Here is a 24,041-nt window from a genome sequence, read left to right as displayed (position 1 = left end):
CACTATAAATAACTCAATTTCGTTTCTTTTTATGGCTGAGTAATATTCCATTGTATATATGTGCCACATCTTCTTTCTCCATTCATCTGTCGATGGACACTTAGGTTGCTTCCATGTCCTAGCTATTGTAAATAGAGCTGCAATGAACATTTTGGTACATGTCTCTTCTTGAATTGTGGTTTTCTCAGGGTATATGCCCAGCAGTGGGATTGCTGGGTCGTATGGTAGTTCTATTTGTAGTTTTTTAAGGAACGTCCATACTGTTCTCCATAGTGGCTGTACCAATTTACATTCCCACCAACAGTGAGAGAGGGTTCCCTTTTCTCCACACCGTCTCCAGCATTTATTGTTTGTAGATTTTTCTCCCTTTTCTTCCTTCTCCCTTTTTTTCTTGATGCATCTGGTTAATGGTTTATCAATTTTCTTTATCTTCTCAAAGAACGAGCTTTTAGTTTTATTGATCTTTGCTAATGTTTCCTTCATTTCTTTTTCATTTATTTCTGACCTGATCTTTATGATTTCTTTCCTTCTCCTAACTTCGGGGTTTTTTTGTTCTTCTTTCTCTAATTGCTTTAGGTGTAAGGTTAGTTTGTTTATTTGAGATGTTTCTTGTTTCTTGAGGTAGGATTGTATTGCTATAAACTTCCCTCTTAGAACTGCTCTGCTGCATCCCATAGGTTTTGGGTCACCGTGTTTTCACTGTCATTTGTTTCTAGGTATTTTTTGATTTCCTCTTTGATTTCTTCAGTGATCTCTTGGTTATTAAGTAGTGTATTGTTTAGCCTCCATGTGTTTGTATTTTTTACAGATTTTTTCCTGTAATTGATATCTAGTCTCATAGCATTGTGGTCAGAAAAGATACTTGATACGCTTTCAATTTTCTTAATTTTACCAAGGCTTGATTTGTGACCCAAGTTATGATCTATCCTGGAGAATGTTCCATGAGCACTTGAGAAGAAAGTGTATCCTGTTGTTTTTGGATGGAATGTCCTACAAATATCAATTAAGTACATCTTGTTTAATGTATCATTTAAAGCTTGTGTTTCCTTACTTATTTTCATTTTGGATGATCTGTCCATTGGTGAACGTGGGGTGTTAAAGTCCCCTACTATGATTGTGTTACTGTCCATTTCCCCTTTTATGGCTGTTAACATTTGCCTTATGTATTGAGGGGCTCCTATGTTGGGTGCATAAATATTTACAATTATTATATCTTCTTCTTGGATCAATCCCTTGATCATTATGTAGTGTCCTTCTTTGTCTCTTGTAATAGTCTTTATTTTAAAGTGTATTTTTTCTGATGTGAGAATTGCTACTCCAGCTTTCTTTTGATTTCCATTTGCATGGAATATTTTTTCTATCCCCTCACTTTCAGTCTGTTTGTGTCCCTAGGTCTGAAGTGGGTGTCTTGTAGACAGCATCTATACAGGTCTTGTTTGTGTATCCATTCAGCCAGTCTATGTCTTTTGGTTGGAGCATTTAATCCATTTACATTTAACATAATTATCAATATGTATGTTCCTATGACCATTTTCTTAATTGTTTTGGGTTTGTTATTGTAGGTCTTTTCCTTCTCTTGTGTTTCCTGCCTAGAGAAGTTCCTTTAGCATTTGTTGTAAAGCTGGTTTTGTGGTGCTGATTTCTCTTAGCTTTTGCTTGTCTGTAAAGGTTTTAATTTCTCCATTGAATCTGAATGAGATCCTTGCTGGCTACAGTAATCTTGGTTGTAGGTTTTTCCCTTTCATCACTTTAAATATGTCCTGCCAGTCCCTTCTGGCTTGCAGAGTTTCTGCTGAAAGATCAGCCGTTAACCTTATGGGGATTCTCTAGTATGTTATTTGTTGCTCTTCTCTGGCAGCTTTTAATATTTTTTCTTTGTATTTAACTTTTGATAGTTTGATTAATATGTATTTTGGTGTGTTTCCCCTTTGATTTATCTTGTATGGGACTCTCTGTGCTTCCTGGACTTGACTATTTCCTTTCCCATATTAGGGAAGTTTTCAACTATAATCTCTTCAAATATTTTCTCAGTCCCTTTCTTTTTCTCTTCCTCTTCTGGGATCCCTATAATTCGAATGTTGGTGCATTTAATGTTGTCCCAGAGGTCTCTGAGACTGTCCTCAGTTCTTTTCATTCTTTTCTCTTTATTCTGCTCTGCAGTAGTTATTTCCACTATTTTATCTTCCAGGTCACATCCGTTTTTCTGCCTCAGTTATTCTGCTATTGATCCCTTCTAGAGAATTTTTAATTTCATTTATTGTCTTGTTCACCATTGTTTGTTTGCTCTTTGGTTCTTCTAGGTTCTTGTTAAACGTTTCTTGTATTTTCTCTATTCGATTTCCAAGATTTTGGATCATCTTTAATATCATTATTCTGAATTCTTTTTCAGGGAGACTGCCTATTTCCTCTTCATTTGTTAGGTCTGGTGGGTTTTTGCCTTGCTCCTTCATCTGCGGTGGGTTTTTCTGTCTTCTCATTTTGCTTAACTTACTGTGTTTGGGGTCTCCTTTTCACAGGCTGCAGGTTCATAGTTCCCGTTGTTTTTGGTGTCTGTCCCCAGTGGCTAAGGTTGGTTCAGTGGGCTGTGTAGGCTTCCTGGTGGAAGGGACTAGTGCTTGTGTTCTGGTGGATGAGGCTGGATCTTGTCTTTCTGGTAGACAGGTCCACGTCTGGTGGTGTGTTTTGGGGTGTCTGCGGCCTTATTATGATTTTAGGCAGCCTCTCTACTAATGGATGGGGTGTGTTCCTGTCTTGCTAGTTGTTTGGCATAGGATGTCCTGCACTGTATCTTGCTGGTCGTTGAGTGAAGCTGGGTCTTGGCGTTGAGATGGAGATCTCTGGGAGAGTTTCGCCACTTGATATTACTTGGAGCTGGGAGGTCTCTTGTGGACCAGTGTCCTGAACTTGGCTCTCCACCTCAGAGGCATAGCCCTGATGCCTGGCTGGAGCACCAAGAGCCTTTCATCCACACAGCTCAGAATAAAAGGAGAAAAAGTAGAAAGAAGGAAAGAAGATAAAATAAAATAAAGTACAATAAAATAAAGTTATTAAAGTAAAACAGAAAAAATAATTATTAAGAAAAAAATTTTAAAAAGTAAAAAAGCCCCCAAAGAACAGACAGAACCCTAGGACCAATGGTAAAAGCAAAGCTGTACAGACAAAATCACACACAGAAGCATACACATACACACTCACAAAAGGAGAAAAAGGGGGGAAAATATATATATCTTTGCTCCCAAAGTCCACCTCCTCAATTTGGGATGATTCGTTGTCTCTTCAGGTATTCCACAGATGCAGGGTACATCAAGTTGATTGTGGAGATTTAATCTGCTGCTCCTGAAGCTGCTGGGAGAGATTTCCCTTTCTCTTCTTTGTTCGCACAGCTCCCCGGGGCTCAGCTTTGGATTTGGCCCCACCTCTGCGTGTAGGTCGCCCGAGGGTGTCTGTTCCAGCTCAGACAGGACGGGGTTAAAGGAGCAGCTGATTCCGCGGCTCTGGCTAACTCAGGGTGGGGGGTGGGGGGAAGGGAGGGGCACGGTGGCGGGGCAAGCCTGCGGCCCGCAGAGGCCAGCGTGACGTTGCACCAGCCTGAGGCGCGCCGTGCCTTCTCCCAGGGAAGTTGTCCCTGGATCCCGGGACCCTGGCAGTGGCGGGCTGCACAGGCTCCCGGGAGGTGAGGTGTGGATAGTGACCTGTGCTCGCACACAGGCTTCTTGGTGGCGGCAGCAGCAGCCTTAGCGTCTGATGCCCGTCTCTAGGGTCTGCGCTGATAGCTGCGGCTCGCGCCCGTCTCTGGAGCTCCTTTAAGCGGCGCTCTGAATCCCCTCCCCTCGAGCACCAGGAAACAAAGAGGCAAGAACAAGTCTCTTGCCTCTTCTGCAGCTTCAGACTTTCTCCCAGACTCCCCCCCGGCTAGCCGTGTTGCACTAGCCCCTTCAGGCTGTGTTCACGCTGCCAGTCCTCTCCCTGGGATCCAGCCGAAGCCCGAGCCTCAGCTCCCAGCCCTCGCCCGCCCCTGCGGGTGAGCAGACAAGCCTGTCAGGCTGGTGAGTGCTGGTCGGCACTGGTCCTCTGTGCAGGAATCTTTCCGCTTTGCCCTCCGCACCCCTGTTGCTGTGCTCTCCTCTGTGGCTCCGAAGCTTCCCCCCTCCGCCACCTGGAGTCTCCGCCCATGAAGGGGCTTCCTAGTGTGTGGAAAGCTTTCCTCCTTCTCAGCTCCCTCCCACTCGTGCAGGTCCTGTCCCTATTCTTTTGTCTGTTTTTTCTTTTTTCTTTTGCCCTACCTAGGTATTTGGGGAGTTTCTTGCCTTTTGGGAAGTCTGAGGTCTTCTGCCAACATTCAGTAGGTGTTCTGTAGGAGCTGTTCCACATGTAGATGTATTTCTGATGTATTTGTGGAGAGGAAGGTGCTCTCCGCGTCTTACTCTTCTGGCATCTTGAAGCTCCTCTCTATTTAGGTATTTAATTTCTCTCAGCAATGTTCTACCTTTTTTACATAGAAGATTTACAGATCTTTCATTATTCTACTTTATATTTTTTGTTGCTATTGTGAATGCCATTTTTAATTTTATTGGTAGTTGTTGCTACTATTTAGAGATCTAGTTTATTTTTTTCATAGTTATAGGTCTTACTAAAGTTATCTATCTACTTCTCTTTGAGTGAGTCTTGGTAGTTTGTGTCTTTCAAGGAAAAGAACTTCATCTAAGTTAGCAAATTTATAGGCATATTTTTGTTCATTAGTATTCCTGTATTAACCTTTTAATGTCTTTGGGATTAATAGTGATGTACCTTCTTTGATCCCTGATATTGGTAATTTCTCTTCTCTTTTTTGTTTCTTCATCAGGCTTCCTACAGTTTTACTGATTTTATTGCTCTTTTAAGGAAACAGCTTTTGGTTTCAATGACTGTTTCTAATGTTTTTCTGGTTTTGATTTCACTGATTTCTGCTCTAGTCTTTATTATTTCTCTTGTACTTGCTTTGGGTTTGATTTGCTCTTCTTACTCTAGTTTCTCAAGGTGGAAACTTAGTTTACAGATTTTAGATCTTTTTCTTTTCTAAAGTAAGCACATAATGCTGTAAGTTTCTCTTAAAGCAGTGCTTTAACTGTACGTTGACGCTTGAACAATGTAGGTGTTAGGGGCACCAACCCCCGTGCAGTTAAAAACCAAGTATAACTTTACAGTCAGTCCTCTGTGTCCACATCCTTGAATTCAACCAGCTGTGGGTCGTGTAGTACTACAGTATGTATTTATTGAAAAAGGAATCCACGTATAAGTGAACACATACAGTTCAAACTCATGTTGTTCAAGGATCAACTGTATTCCACAAATACTGATATCTTGCATTTTCATTTACTTCAAAATAGTTTTTTATTTTCATTGAAACTTCCTCTTTCTGCCATAGGTTATGTAGAAGTAGGTTCTTTAATTTTCAAATATTTGTGGATTTTCCAGATATATTTCTGTTATCGATTTCTACATTTTAATTCTGTTATGGCCCAAGAACATACTTTACATGTTTCCTTTGAAATTATAAGTTTTTTCTTCCAATGGTAAAATTGATAGCTAATGGGAAGCAGCCACATAGCACAGGGAGATCAGCTCCGTGCTTTGTGTCCACCTAGACGGGTGGGAAGGAGACTCAAGAGGGAGGAGATATGGGGATATATGTATATGTACACTTGATTCAGTTTGTTATAAAGCAGAAACTAACACACCATTGTAAAGCAATTATACTCCAATAAAGATGTTAAAAACAAAAAAAGAATATTGTTTAGCTCAGTGAACAGTCCATGTGCACTTGAGAGAAATGTTTTCTGCTGTTATTGGGTGGAGTGTTCTATAAATATCAGTTAGATCTAGTTGGTTGATAATATTGTTCAGGTCATCTATATCCTTAGTGATTTTTTGCCTGCTTGTTCTATCAAGTACTAAAGCCTTCAGCTAAAAATGTGGATTTGTCTCTTTCTCCTTTCAGATGTACCAGTTTTTCTTCTTGCCTTTTGAAGTTTTTCTTAAGTGCATCAACATTTAGTTGTTGTTTTTTTTTTTGCCTATGGATCATAGTTTCCTGTTTCTTTGCACATCTAGGTATTGTAGAAGATGTACTGAATTCTGTGCATGAATGTTGAAGAGACTCTGAATTCTGTTTTCTTAAGAAAATGTTGATTTTTATCCTCATAGGCAATTCAAATATTGACTGATCATCTTGAACTATGTAATCTTGGTTTTATGCTTTGTTGGGGTTAATCTATAGAAAGTCTCAAAACTTGGCAGGACCCAACATCCAAGTTCTATCTCCTTTAGGGATCTTGTCATGGCTTGGTTTTAGGATTTGTTAGAGCAGGTCTAGAGTCAGCCTTACTCTAAGGTGTGGTCTTTACTCCTAAGGTGTGACTTTTTTTGGTGTCTCAGCTATATGCCTGAGGTATTAAAAATGGTGTTAATGTGACCTCTCCACTCTGGCTGGGTTGTGTTTTCAACATCTCCACTATACTGCTTGACTTCTATCTCGGCTCTACTCTCGGCTTTGTAGCAGCTGCTCTGTGGTAAGCCACGGGTAATCTTATCCTCAGAGAAGGATTCCCAAGGGATGTCTACATGGACTTCTGCCCCCTACCTCATGTCCACAGCTCTCTCATTTTGCCTCTCCAGTTGTTTAAGCTGCCCTGAAATTCTACCTCTGCCTTTTAGCTCAGTGGGACTGCCATGTTCTCTCTGGTTTCCATTTTACAGAAATATGGTCAGAAATTTGTTCCCAGGAAGCATGCTGAAAATTCATGGACTTTCTTAATGAGTTTCCTTTCTCTCAGGAATCACAGTTTTGTGATATCTCTTATCCAGTGCTTGGAAACAATTGTCCTATGTCTCATATATTTTGGCCAGTTTTATGGGTGTTTATGGGAAAAGGCTAGCAAGTATCAGTTAATCCTAATATATTAATTCAAAAATATGTGTATATCATAGAAGGAGTAATGGTATTTATTTCTGAGTATAGTTTTCCCTAAATTTTCACCTATACGAATTAACCACTTCTGTAACTTTTATTTATTATTATGCTCATTCTTATTTCCCTGGTTAACCATGGCTGTGGAATTTAGTTTCTATCATAATAACCCAGCATCTTTAATTTGTTCTTTGGATTATATCTTTAGGATTTACTATTAGATTTATAGCAAGTGACATCTTTGTGTAAATATTGGACTTTTAGTAAAAGCAAGTCATAACTTATAGGGAATGACTTAAGAGGCACCAGAAAATTTTCTAATTCCAGGTGGGAAACTGAAGATCATTGGTGTTTTGAGGAAAGGAAGTCACTGAAAATGTCAAAAGGTCAAAGAAAGGAAGTCTTTGTTTTCCCAAACCACACGGCAAAGAATGACCTCAAGCCTTTAATGTTTTCTGTCCTAATTATGACCCTAAATAATGGGGATAGGTGGTAATGAATGGCAAACATAAGTTTTTATGAAATAAACAAAAGAGAACAAAATTATTATGACCTATGGAGTGTAGTTTGTAAAATATATCCATTAAAACAAACTTTTTTTGTTATGGTTGCCTTCTGGGATGTTGGAATTTTATTTGTGTTTTTAATTTCAAATCTCATCCTTTCATATTTCACGAGGTTCTCCCCACAACAATTTCAGAGGATGCCGATGAACAAATACTTTGAGAAATAGAAATATTTTTAGAGCTCTCTATCAATTTTAAATAGCCATTAGGATCCTATATGTCCTAATACCCAAAATTATAGTTTACTGTATCTCTTTCCAACTATCATTTCACATGTCTTGTCCAATATTAGCTCCATGTACTTCTAAAGTCAATGGTATTTTTCCTTTGCCTTATCACAGAACCGATCTGAGCACTGTGTGTGACATTCCCACACTTAGCCACAAGATGGCGTTGCAAACCAACATTTTTGCAGATACATGATCTCCCTCAGCTTGCACTGATGATTTTGTTTCATATTTCTTTGTTATATTTTAACATATCCCTTATTTTTTTCTTTTCCATTTGCCGTGAGAACCAGTAAGAACTAAACAGATTAAAAATTGGACCTTTCAAGGATGTATTTCTTCTTTTGGTTGTTACCATGCTCTCTCATTTTCAGATGTGTCACCTAGGACAATGCAAAAATTAATCACACTCCCCCTACTCTGTAGATGTTATTGTTATTTAACTTATTTTGGAATATTTCAGTGCCTTACACTTAAGCTAAGGATATAGGCTACATAGTGTACTTACCATGGGGAACTGCATTAAAAAATCATAAGCATTTGCTTCCTTTGCTGCTTTCTCAATGTCTTCATCAGTCACGCCATCTCGCCCATATCTAATATTGTTATTAATGGTTGTCCCCAAAAAAACAGGCTCTTGGCTGACCACTCCAAAATGTTCTCGATAATGCTGCACATTTAAAGTTCTGATGTCGTTACCATCCACCGTGATCTGTGAATCCAAAGGAATGAATCACGTTGTGATGCCTTTCACTGCATTGGGTTAGAGTCCTTTTTACTACTGCAGAACATAAGCTGAGAAGCAGGTTATTTCAGGAAACAATGACTGACTATATTTTGATAAAATATTTATAGCATGTATAATGCCAATAGACTTTTTCTGGTAGTTGGGAATTAATAAAACCTAAAAAAAATGACTTAAAATTTGGCCAAACTACCTGAATATCTTTACTCTACGATCCACAAATTAGGTATTATGAGGATATATACTCTAGGAGCCACAAATATTATCATGTAAACACATGTAAAAAACTGCAGTTTTGTTATTTTAAGACTGATGTGACCTTTGCACTTTTTTTCCAGGAAACATCCTTTCTTCCCTTCAACAGCCCACTCCTCTGCAAAAGGTAAAAGTGCATTCTATTCACTGCTATAAGTAATATTAAATGAACATTGTCTTCTCCATAGATAGTACCATTACCTATTATCCCAACATACTCCAATGACAGAAGCCAAGGTTTGATAATTATAACTCTGGTATTTCACACCAACTGGTATTCTGTCTGGGCATGGATATTCTATGCAACTGCTTTATGTAAGGAATGCTAATCCAGTAATTTATTTATTCAATATTAGCATGGATACATGAGTCTAGTAAACTCCAAATGAAGACTTAAGAAATCAAATTTAAGTTTTAGAAGAGTAGATTTTCTTTTAAAAATTACAGTTGAAAAACTGAATAGAAGCATTAAGAATTATGCTTCTGTGACTATCATAGTCTTGTACTCTATGCTGTTTACAAGGGTGAGAAAGTTAAGTGCAACATATGGATGACAGAAAAAAATGAGACAGTATATTTTCTACAGATATTATTCTTTTGGGATGTTTTGAGAAACTGAAATTCTTGATAAGTTCTGCATACTACAAATTACTATTTTATTTTTCTCTATAGCATTTATTATCTTCTAACATATTATATAATTTACTTATTTTATTTATTGTCTGTCTCTACTTATTAGAATGTAAACTTGATGAGGGAAGAGAGGTTTTTATGCTTTGTTCACCAATGTATTCCCAGCACCTAGAAGAATGTCTGGCACTTTGTAGGTGCTCAATAAATATTTGTTGAATGGATGAATATGCAGTAAAGAAAACAATATGGTTTCTCTCCCAGTTCCACTGTTAAAAATTAAAAGTTGACACAGGTGTAAGCTCTCTGTAATAGGTGGAATTTCCAAATCTTGTCGTGTGGACTGTGTGTGATCTTGCTAGGTGCACTTACAAAGTTGTCATCAGGATCACATAACCTCTGCAAAAGTTGGACTGCTGTATTCTTCCCATTGCCGTTGAGGTCAACCAAGGCTACTGTCTCTCCAGACTTAATTCTGAGATTCAGACATTTCAGAATCTATTTGGAAAGTATGGGGAAAAAATTCCATAAAACTAGGATAAGAATATGATTTACCTATCTTCAGAAATGTAATGTATAATTATAAACAGGAAAAAATTCTCTGGCACTTAAAAACAAATTTAGATCTTATTACGTTTTTTTCATGTATGTGTATAATAACCTACAAAATTTTGGAGAAAAACACTAATCATCTCTCTATATAAAGAGGAGATCTAAATTGAGTACTTAAAGATTATTAACTAGCCACAGGAATCGTTTTTTCATATTTTCAACCAAAATAATTTATGTGAATTTCATGACTACTAAGTTAGTGAAAGTTGTATCTTCTAACTTGCAACAATTGAATGAAATCTTGCCAGATATCCCTGTGAGCTATTTAAGGAAGTTCTTTCTTAGAATATATGTAACATTGTTGCAAAACAGACTCCAAACTAAAACAATTGGCAGACTTCTTAGCGACTCCCACGAATAGGATTTCACCACTAGAAAGCCTCTTTTTCTAGCGGTGGATCTCACAGGGACATCTCAACTTAGGGGGAGTACTTCTACAATTTTCTCAATAACTGAGGGTTGTTACCAGCATTTAGTGTCCCAGGGACCTGCAATATGAGAGAAACCTCACAAAAATTACCTTCCCAAAATGACAACAGTAATCCTGTTGAGAAACTCTCACCTATCTTTGCTTACATTTTCCCAAAACATGGGAATATCCCCTTGGATTCTTTCACTTTGATCTCCTCATTTGTAAAGAAAGAGACTCTGTAAACAAACCAAATGTAAAACCTTCAAAGGGCCAAGCAAAGAAAAATTCTCTAAAGGAGGTGACAAATCAGGGACCCCCAGTGAGAGTACCTCCTCTCCCACCTGCACTTTTACTCTAGAATTCGCATCTGTTCTTTCTTTGGAAGAATCTGTGTTTTGTTTATTTAAAGTGGGTGGACTTTCGGGGGGGGGGTAATTATTTATTTTTCAATTTAACAAAAAAGCATATGTTTCAAATGTTCATTTAAAAAATACTTGTTTAAAACCCATACAATGTAACGACAGAGTCGGTGCTTAAGTCTTCAGGAAGCCAACCCAAATGTAGTTGCAAAATGGAATTAAAATGCTCTATTTATGTTAAGAAAAATGATAGAAGACAACACTATTCCAATAATGGTAATTAAGTAACAAAAATTTTTAAAAATAAAGAGCTTTGAAAAAAAGAATTTCAATCAAAGACTTACAGAAAAATAAGGAAGTAGGAGTAGGTATATAGTTTTTTGATGCAAATTATGCAGGAGATATTTGGACACTTTAAAAGACATTGAAGGTTGATGGCATCAGTAATTTTACCAATTTCACTTAAAATCATGTCATCCTTTTTCTATAAAGCAGGTGTTTTATTAGGAAGTACTCTTTGCAATCTTTAACAGTAACTACCTTTTTAGATAAATACACTAATAAGATGAAAGGATGAAGACAATAGAAGAGACAGACACATTTTTACAAGAATTTGTCAAAGGCTGAATGATAGAGGGAGAAGGATGCACTTTATGCTGAGTGTGTCTGTGCCTGTGTAAAAGTGAGAGAGAAAGAAACTGAGGCAAAAATGCTGGTGTAGTAAAAGTCCTAGGAAAGGGATAATGGAAAGACACAATATATGCACAATTCCCCCAGGTTAGAAACTTTAGAAAGTTCAAATAAGTTATCTATGCTGAGTGGGAAAACATCCAGGGACCACCAGTAGGTGGCAACATCAATCCAAGACACTTTTGCTGTGCTCCCAAATCCAGAGTGAAGGAATTCCAGGAAGTCAAAAATGCTTTAGTCAGTTCAATATAGAGAGGAGGCTGCAAAATGTAACTAGCTCTCCTAGAGTTATTTGTCCATTACGAATCTATCCTTCCCTCTTTCCTTCCTCTCTCTCTTCCTCTCTCCCTCTCTATCTCTGTCTCTGTCTCTCTCTGTCTCTCTCTCTCTCTCCCCTCAAGTCTCTAAACAAAGTAGCCAAATCTTGGTCAAAGTGATCCTAAACAATCTCATATGAGGAGATCCTAGCCAGTGGAAGGTAATTAGAAAACTGTACATTTCCATAATTAAATTTTACTTACTTTGATAGATGGTCTTGATGGATAACTGAAAGAAACATTTTTAAATTCCACATTTCCTACTATGCATTCCAATTTATAGCCTGTTGTTGAAAACTTATCTATAGCAGTTTTCTTGGAAAAACAAAGAGGACATTATAAATCTTAGAGAAACTAGGCTGACATGTTCTATATTCTAAAAGTAGTTTAAAGATGGGTTTTCTTTTACAGTGTTCTCCTTTCTGCTTTAGAAGTGCATTGAGTTAGATATGAAGGTTTCAATAAAACACAATCTCCTTGTTGAAGAGTTAAAATAATCTGTCTTTCCATAGCCAACTGGGCAACATGGATTTTGCCCATCTTTTTAAGTGTAATGAAAGTGCCTGTTTTTTGGTTTCCTTCTTGCAGTAATGATAGTTATCTTTCAAGGCAGTTAGGAGTCTTACCTTAACAATAATGTGGAAAATATTAAAGGCGGCTCCTCTGGCTATAGTGAAGGTTTCAAAGCTAGGGGCTGCTGCTCCAATGCAATAACTACTATGGATTACACTAATAAAAACCTACAGGAAAAAAATAATATTTATCCGTCACAGTTATATAAGAGGGACAACAGAATGAAGTGTATACTTGGTTGAGACTCAGGTATATCAGAGAAATTAGGTAGGAAAGAATGGAAGATGCTGCCAAATATAAAGGAAATATTAGTTAATCCAAGTGCAGCTGGCCTTTTCCTAATGTTGAACGACTTCTAATTGTCCCCTAATCTTGTCGTTATTACCTGTTGGGAAGCTGAGCAGAAAAATCTGCTTACTGAGGAGTGCTGAACATACATGAACCTGGGTGGGTAAGGAGGTGAGCTGTACTTCCCTGCATACTGGTTAACTCCTTAACTTTAAAGAAAAGGATATTATAGATTTCATTGTCTTAGAGATGCTGTACTATTTTTTCCCAAACTTTTCTGAATTCATATATTAGTGGACACCTGTTCATTTTCAGACAGACACATCTCTGCCAAAAGTCAAATAAGCAAAGAACCCCACAGGCTAAGTGCTATTTTCCCTGTCTTATAGATGAGGAAGCTAAAGCTTAGCAAGTCATACACCTATAGTCACACATAAATTGAGGAGGAAAAATGTGCTAAAAATTCCTCATGCTCAAGTTTCATTTATCAGAAATAAATGAATAAGCTTAAAGACTTAAAAATGAAAGTCTCAAGTTCAAAAGATGACTTTAGTTGACAGAAAAGAAATCTACATACAATGGGAAGGCCAAATGAGAACTAAAGTATACAGACCAGATCAATTTAGTTCAGCAAGACAAATGGTTCTTAATCCTGAGCCAATCTGTTTATTATTGAAACTTGGGAGCATAACTGAAAAAATTACAATTTAACGTATAACCATTAAGAGTTTAAAAAACTCTAAATTGATGTTGGACAGAGCTGTGTATAGTCTGTTTTTAACATTACTGTATGCTGAAAGGACAGAGGAAGAGCAGGAAATTCCAATCTACAGAATATTTCCAGAAGAAAACATTTAGCAAGGTGAATGTAGAGCGCTCTCTTATTTCAGCAAGATGGAAAGGAAGCAGTCTCACTACAGGCTGGTCTTTTTGACTTCTGGATTAAGACAACTCTATCTCCCAGTGGAGAATTCAATTATGATTCTTTTAAAAACATCATGCTTTTAGAAGACACTAAGCATGCAGGATGAGTAAATCCTGCCAATGTATAACTATAATTTAAAGGTGTATACAAATCATTTGAAGGAAACAAATATTTGTTTATTAAAAACACTCATCTTCAAACATTCAGTCATTCAGAGAGAAATTTTTTATAAATTCTAGGTAAGAAAATATTATCCAGGCCAGTTACCTTTGTTCTCAAATAAGACTTACAGCAAGGAGAGTTCCGATGGTATAATCAGGTTCTCCACTAAGAATCAAGGAGGTTCCATACCAAAAAGCAAGTCCGTAGGTTCCATTCATAAAGAAGTACACAGCACCAAGAGAGAGTTTCGAAGCTATAGCTTTTTTCATGCCAACATTCTTTGCATCTTTTAGATTCTGAGTATACCTTAAAAAGACAAAACACAATATAATAGCCTTGGGGGAAAATAAAACCAAGCAGATATTATCATAATTAAAGGAACAGACCTTTGAATTTCTTTTTCCTGGGCCCCAAAGGCTATGACTGTTCAGATTGATAACAAGACTTCTGCTACAGCCCCAGCTTTGGAATAAGCATTTAATTCCTTACTGGACAATGAGATAACTATCTGTAATAAACAAAGACCACAGTTAACCAAAGAATAACCTGGGATGGACAAATATCATATGATATCACATATATGTGGAATCTAAAAAAAGGCAACAAATGAACTTATCTACAAAACAGAAGTAGAGTTACAGATAAAAAATAAACTTATGGTTACCAAGGGGGAAGGGGAAGGGAGGGATAAATTGGAAGATTGGGAATGACACATACACACTACTATATATAAAATAGATAACTAATGAGGACCTGCTGTAGAGCACAGGGAATACTACTCAATACTCTGTAATGGCCTATATGGGAAAAGAAGCTAAAAAAGAGTGGATATATGTATAACAGATTCATGTTGCTTTACACCTGAAACTAACACAACATTGTAAATTATACCCCAGTAAAAAATTAAAGTGTGATTGATTATCAGAAAAAAAAAAAAAGAATAACCTGGGGTAGTAACAAGGTGCAGAGAATTCAATTCAGGTAGAATCTAGAATAACAAAATTTTACTATTGAAAAGGTACTTATCACTTATTCTAACACCATCAGTTTGCAAATGAGGAAACCAATGGTCACGGGTATTGACTTTTTAAAGCCTCACCACAGTGAACAAGCTTAGCTTAACGTAACCTAGAGTCTAAATCTCTATTTTTCCTTCTAATAGAGCTTCACTGTTTTTTCTCTGTGCTTTTAAAAGCTTGGAAAATGAGTATCTATATTAATACAATTTAGAAAAATTTGATTTGGAGAAGGATATTAGGGCCACAGTTCTTCTTATGTGCACCCTGGAAATCAGTGTGCCTGATGTGACTTGATTTGATTTGTTATTATGTAAAAATCAAGACTTCCAGAGAGTATGAGTCACAGAGTTGTGGCACGAAGAGGAATATGACTCCTGAAACTAATACTACATAATGCAGCCTGCCTAGTAAACACTGTATCGCCACATAGTAAAATGTGAGATTTTAGAGAGAGAGAGAGAGAGAGAGAGAGAGAGAGAGGAGACTATCATTCTTGGTGATATTAGTCAGGTTTACCAGATTTATCAAAAATTTTAATACAGAATGTGCCTTTTTCTTTATTATACACCCCACTTACTATTCCTTTAATTGGTAAAGGATTTAATTTAGTAATTAGCATAAGAATTCAATGAAAGGAAGAAAGGAAATTGTCTTCAGAGTTGTGAGTCTGTAACTACAGCTTGCTCATATAACAAATCTATGCATTTTCAAAATACATTCCACATAATTGGAACTAATTTTATGTAAGACATGCACAGATGTTTGTTAAAGCAGAAGGTAGTATAAACTGAGTAATACTCATTATTTACTGATTTCACTTAATAAAGACAGCTATCACTGGAGGGGAAGCTGCACATAGCACAAAACCTTGTACATAGCCAGTATTCAATATGTGTTTGCCCAATTAAATTGAACTGAAGGATGCTAGAAACCATCCAGCCTGGCTTCTTTAGTCATTTAGATAATTTTGACTTTACTTGCTTCCTACTTGCAATTAGTTAACAATAGCAGACTTTAGTTTCCCCACTGCTGTCCTTTTAAATTTCATTGTCCACTTCACTTCTTGGGCAGTTAAGGCTCTGATTTTAGTAACATATTGTGGGTAATCTTCCTACTGAGGGGTCCTCATTTCAAATAAGCTGGGGATGAAGATTTTGACAAGGGTTACAAGGTCAACACTAGAAGTCACACTAAATAAAGATCTGCTGTCTATACACCCAAGTCTATTGTGAAGGAATTATTCAAACACAGAATATTTTTGTTGCTGAAAATTCTTATTTGGTTGAATTTGTATGTTGCTAGCAAATAAACTCAGCGAATTTTATGGCTTTGACTTCCATAAAGAACAACTGGTTTTGAAAATTTTTTAACTCCAAAAAAACCCCAAAACAAAACAAAACTCCATCTCTTAAGAATACACTGTGCCTCCAATCTAGGAAATGGGTATACACATTGGTAGAACTATATTGGCAGAGATATATATATTTTGCCTTGCACAAAGAGCATTGGTTTCAAAACCAGGCTGTAAATAGATTAACATCTTGTAAAGAGATTAAGATTAATACAGTATAGCAGTGCTAAAAATATAATTTAAATGTAAATACAAAGTTTGTTTTAAAAAATTGAAACAGATTTACATACTACATAAAAATATACATTAGCAGACATTTTAAATGTTAATTCAGAGCTTTATAAAAATATAAACTTGAAATGGCTGACATAAAATAGTCACATAATAGCTCAGGTGTTTACTGTTTTAGGATTGTCTCATTCTGTTCTAGTGAAATGAATTGAAACACATTTATCTGGGAATTTAGACAACACAAGGCTTTCCCAGCATTCAATGTATAACAGCATAAAGCTTTATCCATGCTATTATTTGAAACTGCATTAGGTTCTAAATGAAGTGGAATGTTTTAAAATGTTAGTAAGGTATTAAAACCAAACCTCACTGTAGCCAAATAACTTGAAGATAGAAAGGTAGTTAATATTCCTTCCTACTTTGGGACACAGGAAAAAAAAATAGAAATGCCTTCTTTTTTATACAAACTCAGTAAAATATCTAGTTCACATTCCTGCTTCCAGTTAACACTACATTAGTCATCTTGCCTACCCTAGAAAACATGGCTGCTGAAGCAATTATAAGAGGTGATGTGGACAGAGTCACCAGGGTGAGTTTCCAGCCCTTCACCAAACCAATCGCCAGGCCAGCCGAAAAAGTAGACATGTTTTGAAACAACAGAGCAATCTTGTCTCCAATACCATCATTGATTTTGTTGATGTCACTGAAACAAGAAAATAAATGCAGTTTATATGTATAAGTCATTTATACATCATATATGAGAACAAAGTTGATAAAATGCATATCCATCCTCTTACTCAGTCATGCGAGTATTAAGTTCACCGATGCCACAACTGTCAAACCAGCTGGTATCCTGAGACAAAATTGAATGAAAAAACTGTTTTTGAATTCTCTTGGTCTGTCGAGCTGCAGTCATAACCCCAAAGGAAATCTGTATGTAGCCAAAAACCAAGGCAGTAACTCCTATTCCAACATAATACAGGATCAACCTGAAAAAAAGATTATTGGAAATTTTAGTGAGACTGAAGCACAACTTTTTTCCCTTGTTACCAAAAAAATGAAATCTGTCATAATATTTGATTAAGAGTATTTGGGCTAAAGCCTATAAGATAACTAAAAATAAACCACCATGAGAAAGACTGAAGTATGCTGATGTAGGAATCTAGGTTACCCTTGTAAGATGTTTAGAGTATGTCTCTCTTATACTATTAGCAAAGATTAGCATTTCAAAACATATTCGCTACTTATAGCTTCTGTCCATATTTTTAATACTTTCATTTGAAAATGTTACATTGATGTAATTATGATAGCTGTATGTGGAAAAGGAGGGTAAAGAAATGATAGTAGTCAAAAGCATTTTATAAAACTCTTTAAATACATATACTTAAAATCCAAAATTCAACTTAAGGAATTTACCCTAAGGAAATATGTACAAAGATTAATCTAAATGACTGTTCATTATAGCATTAATTATAATATATAAAATTGAAAACATTCTAAATAGCTACCAGTAGGAAACCAGATAAGAAATGTAGTCATTTCATACCAAAATCTATGGAATGCAGCAAATGAGATACTAAGGGGTACTAAGGGGAAGTAGGCCTATAAACAAGAAAAATCTCAAATAAACAATCTAGCTTAACACCTAAAGGAACTAGAAAAAGAAAACAAATGAAGCCCAAAGTCTGTAGAAGGAAGGAAATAATAAAAATCAGAGCAGAAATAAATGAAATAAAGACTAAAAAGACAATGGAAAAGATCAATGAAAAACTAAGAGCTGGTTCTTTGAAAAGATAAACGAAATGGACAGACTTTTAGCTAGACTCACTAAGAAAAAAGAGAAGGCTCAGATAAACAAAATCAGAAACAAAAGAGGAGAAATCACAAGATACCACAGAAATACAAAGGATTATAAGAGAATATAATGAACACCTATTTGCCAACAAATTGGACAACCTAGAAGAAATGGATAAATTCTTAGAATCAGGCAACCTTTCAAATAAACAAATGGGACTACACCAAACTAAAAAGTTTTGCACAACAAAGGAAATTATCAACAAAATGAAAAGATGACCTATTGAACGGAGGAAGATATCTGCAAGTCATATATCCAATAAAGGGTTAACATCCAAAATATATAAAGAATTCATAAAAATCAACAACAAAAAAACAAACAACCCAACTAAAAAATAGGCAGAGGATCTCAGTAGACATTTTTCCAGAGAATGCATACAGATGGCCAAGAGACACATGAAAAGATGTTCAACATCACTAATCATCAGGGAAATGTAAATCAAAACCACAATGAGGGCTTCCCTGGTGGCGCAGTGGTTGAGAGTCTGCCTGCCGATGCAGGGGACACGGGTTCGTGCCCTGGTCCGGGAAGATCCCACATGCCGCGGAGTGGCTGGGCCTGTGAGCCATGGCCACTGAGCCTGCGCGTCCAGAGACTGTGCTCTGCAACGGGAGAGGCCACAACAGTGAGAGGCCCGCGTACCGCCAAAAAAAAAAAAAAAAAAAAAAACCACAATGAGATATCACCTCACTTCCATCAGAATGGCTATTATACAAAGACAAGAAATAACAAGTGTTGGCGAGGATGTGGAGAAAAGGGAACCCTTGTGCACTGCTGGTGGGAATTTAAATTGGTGAAACCACTATGGAAAACAGTATGGAGATTCCTCAAAAAATTAAGAATAGAACTATCATATGATCCAGCTATTCCAATCTGGGTATTTATCTGAAGAAGTCAAAACCACTAATTTGAAAAGATATATGCACCTCTACATTCATTACAGCATTATTTACATCCAAAAATATATAAAGCCAAGATATGAAAACAATCTAAGTGCCCACCGATGGATGAATGGCTAAAGAAGATGTGGTATACACACACACACACACACACACACACACACACACACACACACACACACACACACACACAGTGGAATACTACTCAGCCATAAAAAAGAAAAAAAATCTTTCCATCTGCAGCAACATGGATGGACCTTGAGGATATTATGCTAAGTGAAATAAGTCAGATGGGGATAGACAAATACTGCATGATTTCACTCATATATGGAATATTTCTAAAAAGCAAAATAAATGAACAAACAAAGCAAAAATAAAACTAACACATAGATACAGAGAACAGAGTAGTGATTACCAGAGGGGAAGGGAATGGGAAGAGGGTGAAATGGGTGAAGGGGGTCAACTGTGTGGTGATGAATGGAAACTAAACTTTTGGTGGTGAGTATGCTGTAGTATATACAGAAGTTGAATTATAATGTAAGCCTTGTGTTCCATTATAATTATAATGAAACTTATATAACGTTATAAACCAATGTTACTTCAGTTAAAAAGAAAAAGAAATGTAATCATTTAATAAACCTATACTGGGTGTCCACTAGTATGAAGTTCTAGAAATAAATACAGTCAAGAGCAAGATAAGAAGTCCCTATTCATGAAGAGTTTACATTCCTGTGTGAGGAGACAGACAACACACAAAGAAAAAGAATTTTAGGTTGTTTTATGTGGAAAGTAAACAGGGTGATAAGTCATGGAATAACTGGTGGGTAAAGGTGAGTTGGGAGAGCTAGTGAAGATAAAAACTGTGATTAAGAAAAATTTCTTTGAGGAAATGATATTATGGCTGGGATCCAAAAGGAGAAATGGAGCCAGCCATAAAAACGCAAGAAGAGCATTCCAGGGACAGAGAACAGCAAGTAATAAGGTCAGAGGCAGGAAAGAGCTTAGCTTGTTCCCAGAAGAAAAAAAGTCCAAAGAGTTATGAAATTATGAGGCTGGAGAATTTGGCATATCATAGGGCTCTTAGCTATGGTGCGTTGTACAGGTTTTCTTCCAAGAGAAACAGAAGACCATTTAAGCGTAGAATGTTCTTATCTATTCAACTTTTAAAAATATTAGTCTGGGTCCTCTGTGGAGAATGGATGGAGGTTACAACAAAGCAAAACAGACAGTTTACTTAGGAGGTTATTGCAGTGGTCAAGGTGAGAAGGATGGAGGCTTGGATGTAGATGGTAGAAGCTGATTGCCAAGAAGCAGACAGATTCTAGATATATTTTGGAAATACAACAACAAACAAGAATTGCTAATGTAATGGATGTGAGGAATGCAGGAAGGGAAGAAAGTAAGGATAACTCCTTAGATTTTGTTTTCAGCAACTAAGTGAATGGGGTGCCATTTACAGATGTGGGAGACTGAGACAGGGACAGATTTGCAGGGGATATCAAGTGTTTTGATTTAGACATAAGTCTGACATGCATATTAAACATCAAAGTGGTTATCAAGTAAGAAGTTGAAAATGAGAGACTGAAGTGCTGGAGAGGGGTATAGGCTGGAGATGGAAATTTGAAAGTCACCAGCTTACAGGTGGCAATTAAAACAAAGTATTGGCTGAGATCATCCACAGAGACACAGAATAAAGTATAGATAAAAAAGAGGACAAAGGACTGAGCTCAGGGACTCTCCAAACATGGTAGAGTTTAAGATGAAGGCAAAGAGCCAGTAAAGAAAGCTGAGAAGTGGCCAATGAGGTAGTTGGAAATCCAGGAGAGTAAAGTACCAAGAAAAGCACAGAGGACCATACACTTGAGTCTCATTATTCCCAGATTCTGTGTTGGCAAATGTGCCTGCTCAATGAAATTTATTTGTAATCAAAAATCAATTTTTTTTTGTTTTCATTGTTATTTATGGACATGTGTAGAGTGGCAAAAATTTTGAGTTACCCAACACAGGTACTCCCAGCTCAGGCTGAACAAGGCAACACTCTGCTTTTTTGTTTGTGCCCTCATACTGTAAACAAGTGTCATTTTTGTCATCTAGGTAGTGGCAAGTTTTTCTAATTTTTGTGCCTTTTGTTGATGTTTTCACTGTTTAAAACGACTCTCAAGAAGCATGCTGAAATGCTGTCTAGTGTTCCTAAGTCCAAGGAAGCAGTGATGTGCCCTATGGCACATGAAAATACATGTGTTAGTTAAGCGTCGTTCAGACATGAGTTATAGTGCTGTTGACCGTGAGTTCAATGATAATCGATTGATGAAAATGTTGTGACTGGAGGTTCACAGAAACCAGGAAGCAATGGTTCAGTATTTGCTTATTCAGTGTTCATGATGACTTTAATAGAACATAATTATTACAATAACAATAATTGACTGTTTTCTAATAAGAGGGACTGTTCAAGGACAGCATAGAACACTATAGGTTTAATAGAAATCTTACTGAACTTTTTTTAATGTTGTGGGGAAAATGTTTGCAATATTGTAAGAGAAAACTGGGTTAAAGATCAAATGCAAAGGAGAAAATAAAGACTTGTACACCGAAAACTACAAAATATTGTTGGCAGAAATTAAGGAAGATCTGAATAAATGAATTGGAAGACTCAATGTTGTTAAGATGACAATCTGCCCAAATTAATCTATAGATTCAATTAATCCCTGTCAAAATCCCAGCAGGCTATTTTGCAGAATTTGAAGAGTAATCCCAAAATATGTGTAGAAATATATGTGGAAATGAAATGTCTAAAAAGAAGATTGAAGTTGGGGGACTTTCATTTCCTGATTTTTAAAAATTTATTTATTTATTTATTTAAACTCTAAAACTATAGTAATCAAGGCAGTGTGATACCAGCATAAGGATAGACTGTCAATAAATGCAACAAAAATGAGAGAACAGAAGCTAGCCCTTACATTTATAGGCATGTGATTTTTAGCAAAGGTGCCAAGGCAATTCAATGTAGAAAAAATAGTTTTTTCAAGAAACAGTCTTGGGACAAATGAAAAAAAGAAGTGCAAAGAAGAAGTGAGGCCCTTACCTCACAACAGTCACAAAAATGAACTCAAAATGGATCATAGACCTAAGTGTCTGAGCTAAAATGTTGAAATTCTAGAAGAAAACGTAGACGAGAATCTTCACGATCCTATGCAAAGAATTCTTAAATCCAAAAGGAAAATCCATAAAATAAACACCTGGTAAACTGTACCTAATCAAAATTTAAAACTTTTCTGTTTCAAAAGAAATCTTTAAGAAACTGAAAAGACTAGCCACACATTAGGAGAAAATATATGCCAATCATATATCTTACAAAGAACTTGTATCTAGAATTTACAAAGAACTTTCAGAATTCAACATTAAGACAAACAACACAATAAAATAGGCAAAATATCTGAATATGCGATTCACCAAAGAAATATATGAATGCTTAAAAAGTAAATAAAAAAATGCTCATTAGGGAAATGCAAATTAAAGTCACAATACGATACCATGTCATACCTACACAATAGCTATAATAAAAAAGACAATAACAAGTGTTGGTGAAGATGTGGAGAAACTGGAACACTTACACATTGTGGTGGGAAAGTAAAATGATATATCCACTTTGGAAAACAGTTTGGCAGTTTCTTAAAAGGTAAACATAAACTTACCATGTGACCCAGCAATTCTACTCCTAGGTATCTAACCAAGAGAAATAAAAACATATGTCCACACAAAGATTTATATATCAATGTTCATAGATTCATTATTTTTAAATAGCAAAGAAATGGAAACACTCCAGAAATCCATCATCTGGTGAATAGATAAACAAAATATGATATATCCTTGCAACGGATTACTATTAAGCAATAAAAAGGAATAAACTACTGATTTACATCATAACATGGATGAACCTCGAAATCATTACATTTAATAAAAGAAGCCAGGTGCAAAACCCTACACGTATGTTTCCAAGCACACGTAATGTCTAAAAAATGCAAAGCTTTAAAGATAGCAGATAAGAAGTTGCTTGGGTCTGGGGTGGAAATGGGGATTGATTGCAAAGGAGGAATCTTATTTTCAGAATAATTGTTTGATAAGTAAGACAAAGGCACAGACAACATTAAAACATTAAAATTACAGAAAACCATAAGTCATTGTATTTGGAAAATAGGTAAAATAAAATTTTTCAGTTCTTGATTATTATAGATGTAAGAGGTATTATCTTATCCCCACCAAAAAAGTTATATAAAACAAGGTTTCCCAGAAATGTGTTCATCAAAACATTAGCTCAGCAGGATGTTTAGTTTCCATAGTCAAACAGGTTTGGAAAGCTTTGATTAAATTTAGCCTTAAGTATGCTTATCTGTCCTAAGTGTATCCAAAGAGGCTGCCATATACAGTGTTTTCTGAACCATTTTGACTATGGAACCCTCCTTCACCATATACCTCAAATATTTCCAAAACAGTACACTGGTTTGAGAAACAACAGCATAACAAATACAACATTATAAATGTTAAGAATGTTTCCTTATAAGTTTAGTAATCTCTTAATAACCATACATAGATTACATAGACATACCTTATTCTCCCTTTTATTATCTGTTTTTAAGATAGATACCCCTATTTTTAAAAGTTCCAAACATTTTTGTAAGAAACTCATACTTAATGATTGTAACATCAGAACCCTGCTTTAATATTGTAAGACTAGAATTCAGTAGAAGAAAGTTCCTGGATCCTAATCAGGAATTTTTAAAAGATGCAACATAAATACACTTTATGTAAAAAGTGCTAAAAAATAGAAAATTTCCCTCAAAGGAAGTTGAGACTACAGCAAAGCACAACTTGAGGCAGCATTATTCACACTGTAGTCCAGAGCAGCACTGTCCAATAGAATGTTCTGTGATGAAGAAAATGTTCCATATTTGTGCTGTACAATATGGCAGCCAGCCATATGT

The 24,041-nt window shown here is 36.2% G+C and overlaps 1 protein-coding gene across 1 annotated transcript in view; it reads right to left on the bottom strand.

Annotated features, from left to right (window-relative positions):
- The window catches only part of ABCB5 (ATP binding cassette subfamily B member 5), a 138,311-nt gene that overhangs the window by 82,134 nt on the left and 32,136 nt on the right, over positions 1-24,041 (bottom strand). Inside the window, 8 exon segments of the mRNA XM_060156150.1 lie at positions 8,250-8,451; positions 9,742-9,867; positions 11,964-12,074; positions 12,386-12,499; positions 13,836-14,013; positions 14,094-14,215; positions 16,840-17,011; positions 17,106-17,297. Of these exon segments, the coding sequence (XP_060012133.1) occupies positions 8,250-8,451; positions 9,742-9,867; positions 11,964-12,074; positions 12,386-12,499; positions 13,836-14,013; positions 14,094-14,215; positions 16,840-17,011; positions 17,106-17,297 (1,217 nt within the window).

This window comes from Lagenorhynchus albirostris, chromosome 8, assembly GCF_949774975.1.
Source record: "Lagenorhynchus albirostris chromosome 8, mLagAlb1.1, whole genome shotgun sequence".
In the NCBI taxonomy this organism is placed as follows: Eukaryota; Metazoa; Chordata; class Mammalia; order Artiodactyla; family Delphinidae; genus Lagenorhynchus; species Lagenorhynchus albirostris.
This window is presented reverse-complemented; position numbering and strand designations above follow the sequence as displayed.